Source organism: Hypanus sabinus, chromosome 26 (assembly GCF_030144855.1).
Source record: "Hypanus sabinus isolate sHypSab1 chromosome 26, sHypSab1.hap1, whole genome shotgun sequence".
Classification (NCBI taxonomy): Eukaryota; Metazoa; Chordata; class Chondrichthyes; order Myliobatiformes; family Dasyatidae; genus Hypanus; species Hypanus sabinus.
In genome coordinates this window covers 40,026,885-40,038,922 of record NC_082731.1, presented here as the reverse complement: position 1 = coordinate 40,038,922, position 12,038 = coordinate 40,026,885, and the positions used below count along the sequence as shown (strand labels likewise).

The 12,038-nt window shown below is 46.2% G+C and overlaps 1 protein-coding gene across 5 annotated transcripts in view; it reads left to right on the top strand.

The window, feature by feature from the left end:
- LOC132381474 (spectrin beta chain, non-erythrocytic 1-like) overlaps positions 1–12,038 on the top strand; it is a 210,632-nt gene that overhangs the window by 183,980 nt on the left and 14,614 nt on the right. For 3 of the 5 annotated variants that reach the window (XM_059950906.1, XM_059950908.1, XM_059950910.1), the window contains 4 exons: positions 705–843; positions 3,317–3,401; positions 7,629–7,825; positions 9,209–9,588. In XM_059950906.1, the coding sequence (XP_059806889.1) occupies positions 705–843; positions 3,317–3,401; positions 7,629–7,825; positions 9,209–9,588 (801 nt within the window). Of the gene's footprint in view, positions 1–704; positions 844–3,189; positions 3,402–7,628; positions 7,826–9,208; positions 9,589–10,743; positions 10,818–12,038 lie in introns of those variants that run through there. The other 2 variants (XR_009508044.1, XM_059950909.1) reach the window with 2 other exon arrangements.

Here is a 12,038-nt window from a genome sequence, read left to right as displayed (position 1 = left end):
GTTGGTCTAGTGATCTGAAGGTCGCTAGTTCGAGCCTTGACTGAGGCTGCGTGTGTGTCCTTGAGCAAGGCACACAACCACATATTGCTGTGCGATGACACCGGTGCCAAGCTGTATGGGTCTTAATGCCCTTCCCTTGGACAACATCGGTGGCGTGGAGAGGGGAGACTTGCAGCTTGGGCAACCGCTGGTCTTCCATAAAATAGAACCTGCCTAGGCTTGTGCCCTGGAAACTTTCCAAGGCGCAAATCCATGGTCTATTGAGACTAACAGAGGCCTACTACAATTAAAATTATGATTTTAGTCTTGTGTTAACTCAACTAACGTCTTATAAAGATACTTAATAAAACAACCGATTCCAACACCATCAAGGCCTCAGTATTAAATATTACTGGAAGCCAACATGTTGGAGGTTCCAGTCAGGGTGAGAGCAAAATAGCATAGAACACTCTTCAGGATGGAGCACTCTGTTTGGAGTGGAGTCTGTCAGGATGAGGAGCAGAAGTAGTGGTGCACGTGACTCAAGATCACTGTTGGTGTATTGTGTCTAACATGATCCATACACAGCCAAGTTACAGTATATCAGATCAGCAGAACCTGCACAGTCTTTGTACACAATGCCCCTTGAACAGCAAGGTGAGATATTGGGTTGCTGCAGTGCTGTGGATGTTGGCTATGGTGAATGGGCTCTTTTCCTTCTCCAGGGACGTTTCTTCTGTGGAGGTACTGATGAATTATCACCAGAGTCTCCGGGGGGAGATTGAAGCCAGGCACAAGAAACTCATGTCTTGCGTTGAGCTGGGCAAAAACTTGCTCATCACAAAGCATCACACTTCTGACGAGGTAATTAAAAAGATCAACTCTTGCGTAGCTAATGAGGTACACCTAGTCACCTTCCATATCACTCCTGAGTTCTCTTGTCAGGTCCTGTCATTTAAAATCTCTATTGCGACTCTATGTGCAGTAACCTAAATTGCGAGAATGTATCAGCAATGTCCCAAGTGTCTGATATGAGGGTGATCCAGCTCATCATCACTGTCCCCTCAATGTCCCTGCTCCTCCTCCTTCCCTGAATTGAGGTTGTCATTGATAGCAATCTATTATGAAAACTAGACTCCCCTCCGTTCACACACACACACACACACACACACACAAAATGCTGGAGGAACTCAGCAGGCCAGGCAGCATTGATGGAAAAGAGTAAGCAGTCGACATTTCGGGACAATACCCTTCAGTAGAACTATGCTACTGTACCGCTGAAGGATGAGGTAAATGGAATCCCGATGAAGGTTCTCGGCTCAAAACGTCGACTGTTTACTCTTTTCCACAGATGCTGCCTGGCCTGCCGATTTCCTCCAGCATTTTGTGTGTGTTGCTCTGGATTTCCGGCATCGGCAGATTTCCTCTTGTTTGTGATTTGACTACTACACTGCGAAGTCTCCTGTAGGGATGCCTACTGTGAGGAAATTCAAATCTTCCAAGTCCTGATGAAGGGTCTCAGACAAAAAAGTCAACTGTTTGCTCTTTTCTACAGAGTACATGCACCCTAGCTCCAAACCTCGGGTTACTCCTCGCTCTTGGACCCGGGCCCTGCCTCCTTGATGTGCAATTGGGCCCAGAGCCTGGCCCCATTGCTTAGATTCAGGCTGTACCCAACCTTTCCAGTTCGGCCCAGTGCTTAAATCGATCAAGCCTCGGGTGTGTCCTCGATTTTGGACCTGGGCCCCGATGCCTCGACTGTGACTCACCTTCGTTCACCTCAGCTTGTTTCTGCCTCGAAGTCCACTCCGGAAATGGCCAAATGTTGGCTCATTTCCCACTCTTGGGAATGGGTCAGTCAGTCATGGTAACTTGTGCCGTGATTAACTGGGGTTAAATCGGGGGGATGCTGGGCAGTGCACCTCAAAGGGCTGGAAGTGCCTGTTCCTGCGCTGGCTCGGTAGTTAAAAAATATAAAATTATGAGATTGTTAGATATGTGGGTTATGTCCAAATGAAAAAAAATGGCTGCAGTCATTTAACGCTTTAGTGCAAGACTGTTTACTGAGTTGTGTCAACAAATCAAACTTGTGAAGGTAGTGATAAGAAAACTGCCAATATTTATGAAAAGATATCTACCAGAAAACGCAGTAATAGGTCCATACTTTGTCCAGTGAACTCCTGCCAGCCCCAATCTCCTCCCCCTCCCTCTCCCTCCCCCTCTCCCTCCCCCTCCCCCTCTCCCTCCCCCTCTCCCTCCCCCTCTCCCTCCCCCTCTCCCTCCCCCTCTCCCTCCCCCTCTCCCTCCCCCTCCCTCTCTCCCTCCCTCTCTCCCTCCCCCTCTCCCTCCCCCTCTCCCTCCCCTCTCCCTCCCCTCTCCCTCCCCCTCTCCCTCCCCCTCTCCCTCCCCCTCTCCCTCCCCCCTCCCTCCCCTCCCCCTCCCCCCCTCCCTCCCCTCCCCCCTCCCCCTCCCCCTCCCCCCCTCCCCCCCCTCCCCCCCCTCCCCTCTCCCTCCCCTCCCCCTCCCCTCTCCCTCCCCTCCCCCTCCCCCTCCCCCCCTCCCCCCCCTCCCCCCCCCTCCCCTCTCTCCCTTCTCCTCCCTCTCTCCCTCCCCTCTCACCCTCACCCTCTCCCTCCCCTCTCACCCTCACCCTCTCCCTCCCCTCTCACCCTCACCCTCTCCCTCCCCTCTCACCCTCACCCTCCCCCCCCCATCAATCCCCCATTTATTAGACACTAGGACATACCATCTTTAATTACCCACAAAGTTAACTTAAGACTGCACATAAATTAGAATATGACGCATCCCACAATGTAGTTACAAACGTATTACAAAATAAACAGAAGTAGCAACCTTAAATACAGTATACAAACAACATATGCACGTTGACACATCCTCATTACTAAAGAAATTGAATATTCCGAAGTGTGTGTCAGGAAAGACACCATAAATCCAAATCCTTTAGGACCCATTATGAGAATATCCCGAGGAAGAGAGTGAAGTGTGTACACTCGTCACAACGTCAGCAGAATGACAAGGCAATGTTGGTGTGTAAAAGCGCGTCTGTAAGGAGCGCGCGGACTGAGTGCTGTCCATCACAGAGATCGAATTCATCGTATTTTTTCACTTTATTTCTCTACCTAACTGCACTTCCTCTGTAAATGTAACAGTAAATTCTGCATTCTGTCTTTCTTTGTGATACATCGATAGGTTTGTATGGATGAAACAGTGAACAAGGTCTTTTTGCTGTATCACAGTGCACGTGACACCAATCACCAAGTAACAAACTGAAGAAGCGATATTCAATGTTTGAATTCTATTCTAATTCTGACTGTAGATTCAGGAGAAGGTGGACAAGGTGCTGAGGAAGCAGAATGAGATGATGGAGAAGTGGGAACAACACTGGGAATGGTTACAACAGAGTAAGTATCTGCACTGGAGAAAAATCCAGAGACGACAATAGATTCAGCGGTCACAAGAGGCCATAGACGCTGGAAACTGGAGCTAAAATAAACATCAGAACCAGGTTTTTAATCAGCAGCACACATTGTGAAATTTGTTGGTTTTGCGGCAAATTTGTTGGAGGTTGCAAACTAGCTGTCTAGATACGCAAGCCTGGGCAGTCCGATATGGAGAGCAAGCTGTTGCCCCTGCAGCAAGCTCCCCTCTCCATGCATCTGATGAACCCAAGGGAAAGGGAGAGACTGATCCAGTTTGGCACCAGCAGCAGCATCTCAGGACAATCACACAGAATTCAATGTAGAACTGCCTTAGGAACTCCACTTCCTTACTTTTTCCCGGGGTTTACTCCCAAAGCCTTCCCCATGAGTGACTATAGTCTCAAGTGCGGAGAGAGTTTTCCTTTACCTCGGTGACCTGCCGATCATGGCTGACGAGGCCCATCTGCCCGAAGTGATGGTTTTAGGGCGCCAGTAATTTACCTTTGCCCCTTCTCCTGTCAGTAGAAATGGTTCTGCTGAGCATACGTGAAGGCCAGGAACTGCGCTTAGTTGTCAGAGGCTATTTGAAGTGTCGATCATTAGGAGCATTGAATAGGTAGTGGAAGCTTATCCCAACAACCACCCCCGCCCCCCCCCCCCCAGCTATAACAACCTTAAGGAACCATGGTCAAAAATCCGAAGTGCAAAAGACAACAAATTTTACAAATAGAAAAGGACATAATAAATAAGTAAGTAATGATTATTGAAGCTGTGAGTTTTAAAGTCTGTGACAACAGTGCATCCAGAGGTTGTCAAATCAGTTCAGAGTTGAGGTGAATGAACCTATCCACACTGGTTCAAGAGCCTGATGGTGGACAGATAATAACTTACTGAACCTGGTGGTGTGGGGGCCTGCTCCTCTACCTTCTTCCTGATCAAAGTTCAAATTTCAAAGTAAATTTTATTATCAAAGTATATACAGTCGGCCCTCCTTATCCGCGGGGATTGGTTCTGGGGTCCCCCGCAGATACCAAAATACGCGGATGCTCAAGTCCCTTATTTAGCCCAACCAGTGCGATGGTCTTTAGGACCCAGCAGAATCCCAGACCTTATTTAACCTGTCTTAGTGCGGTGGACTTTAGGACCAGCGCAGCCCTGAATCTGCAGTGTTTCTGTTCACGAAAATAATCACGATCACGATTGAAAATAAAGTGGAAGTAATAAAGCGATTGGAAAGAGGTGAAATGCCATTGATCATTGGAAAAGTGTTAGGCTACAGTCGGTCAATGATCAGAACAATTTTAATGAAGCATGTGAAGGCCCTGCCCAGATGAAAGCTACAATTATTACTAAGCAATGCAGTGGTTTAATTATTGAAATACATATGTTTCTTAAGTGTTTTATATGCATAGAAAGGTAAAAGGTATAATATATACTAAGACAAACGTTTGACTAACTGACGCTAAATAATACTGGATGTATCTGTTCCGACTTCAAATCTAACTTAAAGCCGGACTCAGGAACAGAACTGTTCATAACCTGGGGACTGCCGGTACTTTTAAATCATCTCTAGATTACTTATAGTACCTAATACAATGTAAATACTATGTAAATAGTTGTTATACTGTATTGTTTAGGGAATAATGACAAGAAAAAATAGTCTGTACATGCTCAAATAATGAGTGCTGGAGAGAGAACTTCCGGGTTTTCCCGATCCGCGGTTGGTTGAATCCGCGCATGCGGAACCCACGGATCAGGAGGGCCGCCTGTTTAGGTCACCCTGTTATAATCCTAAGATTCATTTCCTTATGGGCATAATAATTCTATAGCATAATAACCATAACAGAATCAATGAGAGACTACCCAATGAGAGCGTTCAACCAGGGTGCAGAAGACAATAAACTGTGCAAGTACAAGAATAAATACATAATAATAAAAAATAATTGAGCAATAACTATCAAGAATATGAGATGAAGAGTCCTTGAAAGTGAGTCAGTTGGAGGTGGGATCATTTCAATGAGGGGAGTAACAGCGAGAAGAGAGCATGGCCTGGATGATGGGTGTCCTTGATGATGGATGCTGCTTTCCTTTGACAAGCTTTCGCCTTATTAGACAAACCCTCTATCACATGATTTCCTAGACTGAATCAACACAGGAACCTTGGCCCAAATTGACCATGTTTATAAAGGTGCCCATCCAAGCTCGGGCAATTTGACTGATTATCCCATATCTGCCTCAACCTTTATTTACTGAGATATAGCGCAGACCGGGCCCTTCGAGTCCTTTGAGCCACACTGCCTAGCAACCCCCCAATTTAACCCTAGCCTAATCATGCGACAATTAACTATAATAAATTGACCTATCAGCTGTTACATCTTTGGACTGTGAGAGGAAACTGGAGCACCTAGTGGAAACCTATGTGGTCACAGGGAGAATGGACAAACTCCTCTGAGGCAGGAATTGAAGCTGGATTGCTGATACTGTGAAGTACTCTACTGTGCCACTCCACAGTATCCGATTCAGGTTTATTATCATTGACATACTGTACGCCATTAAATTTGCTGATTTTGGGCAGCACTGCAGTACAAAACATAAAGTGTTAAGAATTACAAGAAAAACATAAATAGTGCAGATGAGGAAGAGTGTGGTAGTGTTCATGGGTTCAAGGGCAATTCAGAAATCTGATGGAAGAGGTGAGGAAGCTATCCTGGGGCTGTGGAGGCTGTGTCCTTGTGTGTATTTAAGGTAGTCGCTAATCGGTTCCTGATTATTAAGGTACTTAAGTGTTAGAGGGGTGCATGATGATGGAAAAAATTAGTATGACAGAATTGCAGAGCAGACATGATGGGCTGAATAGCCTTTTTATGGTCCTATATCATATGGGATTGGTGTAAATGTGTGATAGATGGTTCTCCTATGCTTAGTGGGCCAGCTTACCTACTGCATCCCTCTATGAATTTGATTTGATTTGACTTTATTACTTACATCCTTCATATACATGAGGAGTAAATGTCTTTATGTTATGTCTGTCTAAATGTGCAATAGTAATTTATAATAGCATGTAAAACAGCACAGTCAATATAACATAGAAATACAATTGTGTCAACATGAATTAATCAGTCTGATGGCCTGGTGGAAGAAGCTGTCCCGGAGCCTGTTGGTCCTGGCTTTTATGCTGCGGTACCGTTTCCCAGATGGTAGCAGCTGGAACAGTTTGTGGTTGGGTGACTCTGGTCTCAAATGATCCTTCAGGCCCTTTTTTACACACATGTCCTTGTAAACGTCCTGAATAGTGGGAAGTTCACATCTACAGATGCACTGGGCTGTCTGCACTACTCTCTGCAGAGGGAGGTTAGTTCCCATACCAGACAGTGATGCAGCCAGTCAGGATGCTCTCAATTGTGCCCCTATAGAAAGTTCTTAGAATTTGGGGGGGCATACCAAACTTCTTCAGCCTTCTGAGGTGAAAGTGGTGCTGTTGTGCCATTTTCACCACACAGTCAATATGTACACATCACAGGAGATCCTCAGTGATGTTTATCCCAAGGAACTTAAAGCTGTTCACCCTCTCAACCCTCGATCCATTGATGTCAATAGGGGTTAGCCTGTCTCCATTTCTCTTGTAGTCCATAACCAGCTCCTTTGTTTTCGTGACATTGAGGGAGAGGTTGTTTTCTTGACACCACTGTGTCAGAGTGATGACTTCTTCTCTGTAGACTGCCTCATTATTATCTGAGATTAAGCCAATCAATTAAGACCCACAATATAGACAGGGTAAATGCAAGCAGGCTTTTTCCACTGAGCTCTTGGGTTAAAGATGCAAGCAGGTCATGGGTTAAGGGTGAAAGGTGAAAAGTTAAAGGGAACATGAGGGTAACCTTATTCACCCAGAGGGTAGTGAGGGTGTGGGATGAGCTGCCATCACAAGTGGTGCATGTGAGCTTGATTTCAACGTTTAAGAGAAGTTTGGATAGGCACATGGATAGTGGGGGTATGGAGGGTTGTGGACCCAGTGCAGGTCGATGGGAGCAGGCAGCTTAAATGGTTCAGGATGGACTAGGTGGACCAAGGGCCTGTTTCTGTGCTGCAGTTTTCTATGAATCTAATACCAACAGTCCAAGTGCGGTCCTTTATGCTAGGTACTTGTCGCTTTCACTGATCTGGGCTTGGGGCAGTGTTTTTGATGTGAGCTCTCTGTCCTCCCCTCAGTGCTGGAAGTCCATCAGTTCGCGCAGGAAGCGGTGGTGGCTGAGTCGTGGCTGAGCACGCAAGAGCGACTGGTCACCAGTGAGCAGCTGGGCAACAGCGTGGACGAGGTGGAGCAGCTGATCAAACGGCACGAAGCCTTCCGCAAGTCGGCAGCAGCCTGGGAGGAGAGGTTCAGCTCGCTGAGGAGACTGACCACGGTACGTTTCTTCGGCAAACCTGTTTGGCAGACGCTCTTTTGGGTGATATTTATACAAAGGTTGCTCATCTGATCACATCCAAATCTTCAAATCTATGACATTCAAAAGGGATTAAAAGTAGACCGTAAGACCATAAGATATAGGAGCAGAAGTAGGCCATTCTGCCCATCAAGTCTGCTCCGCCATTCAATCATGGGCTGATCCAGTTCTTAGTCATCCCCACTCCCCTGCCTTCTCCCCATGCGCTTGATGCCCTGGCTAATCCAGAACCTATCTATGTCTGCACGCGAGTGTTCAGCACTGTCTACCAGCCTCTCACTCACTGCTGCTGGCGCAGGTCCCTGCATGCGATGGTCTCTCGCTCACTACTCCTGAGGGAAGGTCCTTGTATTCGAGTGATCTCTCTCCCTCCCTCAATGCTGTCGGCGGATGGTGCCGGAGCAAGCTTTAATCGGTACAGATTGTAGATTTGGACTCCAAATCAGGTTTATGATGTGTTCTAATTACTAGTTCTAATTCTGTTCACCCTCTTTTGCTGCTGATTTTTGGGTGATTTTTGGATTGTGGCAGCCTGCAGACGATGAGCACTGAACTGAAACTGAAATATGCCTTTCAATTTTGGGTTTTATGTTCAGAGTTTTCACTTTTTTGCAGTTTGTGCGATTTTTTGTGTGTGCGTGAGAGAGGGGTGTCTGATTTTCCTTGAATGTATTGGTTCCTTGGTTTTTTTCTGACTGCCTGTGGGGAAGGTGAATTTCAGGGTTGTATACTGAATATGTCAGGTCAAGTCACTTTTATTGTCATCTCGACCATAACTGCTGGTACAGTACACAGTAAAAATGAGACAATGTTTTTCAGGACCATGGTGTTACATTACACAGTACAAAAACTAGACTGAACTACGTAAAAAAAACACACAGAGAAAGCTACACTGGACTACAGACCTACACAGGACTGCGCAAAGTGCACAAAATAGTGCGAGCATTATAATAAATAATAAACAGGACAATAGGGCAAAGTGTCAGTCCAAGCTTTGGGTATTGAGGAGTCTGATAGCTTGGGGGAAGAAACTGTTACATAGTCTGGTCGTGAGAGCCTGAACGCTTTGGAGCCTCTTCACAGACGGCAGGGGGTAGAAGAGATTGTATGAGGGATCTATGGGGTCCTTCATAATGCTGTTTCCTTTGCGGATGCAGCGTGTAGTGTAAATGTCTGTGATGGTGAGAAGAGAGACCCTGATGATCTACTTTGATAATAATTGTACTTTGAAATGGAATTGAAGGGGCTCTACCGTACCTTGAGATTAACTAGTGCCCCGACATTCTCGATGTTTCTTTTCCATGCCACTGGCCATAACAATTTCCCTTGTGATTTCTCCCTCAGCTGGAACGCATGGAGAATAAGGTTCCCTTTGCTGTCCAGCCTCAGCAGCCTGCCACGCCGATGCTGAGCCGCAGAGTGCTGCCAGAGTCCAGAGGCTCCCCAATAAAGCAGTCAGTGGCCGTCGCGGGAATCCGACCCGTCAAGCAGCAGGCGAAATACGAAATTGTCGACGAACTCGAGGAGGAGCACCCCGACAGAGGGGAGTACAAGCCGGCCAAAAGAGCTGCCAGGCCGGAGAAGCAGGAGCCGGCTGCCACGAGGCACCCGCAGCGCGAGCGGCCACAGCCGAAGCCGGAGCAGGCCGAGGTGAGGCAGGAGCGCAGGATCGAGCGGCAGGAGTCGCTGAGTGAGCCGCGGGAGGCGGAGCAGGATGCTGCTGGGTGAGCAATACTCTTAAAGCGGTCTTTGCTCCTGAGGTGTTGCAGTAAACGCGAGGAAATCTGCAGGTGCTGGAAATGGAAGCAACACACACAAAATGCTGGTGGAACGCAGCAGTCCAGGCAGCATCTGTAGGAAGAAGCACTGTCGACGTTTCAGGCCGAGACCCTTCGTCAGGACTCAGTCTTCTTCCTCTAGATGCTGCCTGGCCAGCTGCGTTCCAACAGCATTTTGACTGTATTGCAGTGTTTGAACGTTGGGATGCATGGTGAGTTGGCCTGTGTCTGTGAGGTGTGCAACTACTTTCATAGTTAGGGAGGTGGTTATTCGCCTGGCGTGTTGACTATGCTTCTCCCTTTACCGAGACTTCTAGGCCTGCTGAGTGTAACCAGCAGTTTCTGGCTTAGTTGAGATTTCTCCTCTCTGCAAATGTTTTAGTTCCATTCTGTGCCACTTCTAGGGTCGTGTTCGGCACAACTTTGTGGGCCAAAGGGCCTGTATTGTGCTGTAGGTTTTCTGTGTTTCCATCTGATGTAACTCTGTTTCATTTCTTGCCACGTGTGCTGCCAGCTTGATAGACTTACAATATTCTCTGTTTCACTTATCCAGCAAATGCTATGTTCTGTATCTCAAAGGTTTGTCTAGTCCCTGTATGTTTCTCCCTCTTTTAACACGGCCTCAAGGCAGCATGGCCTCTCTTTATGTAAATGCAAGAGATTATATAGATACCGGAAATCCAGAGTAACACATACACACACAGTGCTGGAGGAACTTAGCAGGTCACGCAGCACCTATGGAGAGGAATAAACGGCTGGCATTTGGGCTCAGTCTCTTTATCAGTACTCTGACAAATAGTGCCTATTAACGTACCTTCTCTGGCCCCTTTCCATCTCCATCCATCAGTACCAGGGATTCCCAACCCAGGGTCCACAGAACCCCTTGGTTAATGGTATTGGTCCATGGCGTAAAAAAGGTTGGGAACCCCTGCTCTGTGCAATTAATTTTCTTTCAAGTTCCATCCCTTATTTTGTAATCCATTCCTTTTTATTTTACTCTCCACCCCTCCTCCTGCACATTGCTGTTTTGTTTTTAAATTTTCCCTGTTCCAGCAAAAAGATTATCAAACTGCAATATTAACTCAGTTTCTCATTCCACAGCTACTGACTGCACGGACAAGATGGGCCGAAGGGCCTGTTTCTGTGCTGTACTTTTCTAAGACTCTGTGACTGAGGTGATAAGATTTTTTTTGTATCTTCCATTTTTTTTGTATCATATTTACAACATCTGCAGTTTTCTTAGGTTTTGTAAATCAGTGAACTTGGGTGTAGAGTAAAATAATTTAAAAAATAATGTGGGATTTGGAATTGGTTAAATTGTTTATTATTGTCAATAGTACTGAGGTACGGTGGAGAAGTGCTGCTTTGCTTACCATCTATGCAAAAAAAAAATGTCGAATAAGGTGTTGCTGCCACACAGAAAGCGCAGCGTAGGCTGAAAATAAGGTGCAAGATCACAAGGTAGATTAGTTTAAATTAAGCATCCATTTTATTGTACTAGGTATGATAAATTCGTTGATGGAGAAGAGAACAAGGCAGAGTGGAGAATACAGCTGGGGAGAGAGCGCAGCACAGGCAGATAAATCAAGTGCGAATGAAGTCGATTGCGAGATCAAGAATTTACCTTTATTTTTTTAAAGGACCATTCCATAGTGGCTGTCCTTCAGTCTGGTGGTACAGGCTCTGCCCGATTATGGGGGAAAAGAGTGATTACCTGGGGTGGATGGGGTTTTTGATTAGGTTGGCCCCTTTACGAAGGCAGGAAGAGGTGTAGACAGTGTCCTCAGAGGTAAAACATTGCCCTCTTGTTATATCCTGTCCAGTATCCCATCCCGTGTTCGCCTTGCTTGCTGCAAGAAAAAGCAATCCCAACCTCTTCACTGAAATCTTGCAGCTGAAGTGCTTTACCTCTGGATCTGTTCCGGATCCAGCCTCTCTCTCCCATTCTCCCAAACACCTTCATAGCTGTAGGAGCCATGTACTTATTTTCTGTCTGTACTGTCTTTTGTGTTGCGCATTTATTACGGGTTACAGTAATTTGTCACGTGAGTTGGGTCATGGTAGAAGGAAATGGGTAGAGTCGTGTATTCATGCTTTGTTCTAGTTAGTTAGTTTAGTTGATAGGGAGCGAGCCAGGTAAGATTTTATATTGTTGACCGCTAATTTGAATGCAAGTTACTTTTATTCCACTTAATGTCACTAATTTTTGTTACGCTAATTTATAATGCTGTTATAAGATCCTTCGTCTTCGCTGGTTTCCTAATAAAGAATTGAACGTACTTTTTTCAACTTGGAGCTCAGTAATTTGGAAGCGCGTCACACAGGGTTGAATCCTTTGCTCGGTCTCTCAGTGGTTTTGGTTTGTTTTTCAAGTAAACACTTACAATATCCTTCCT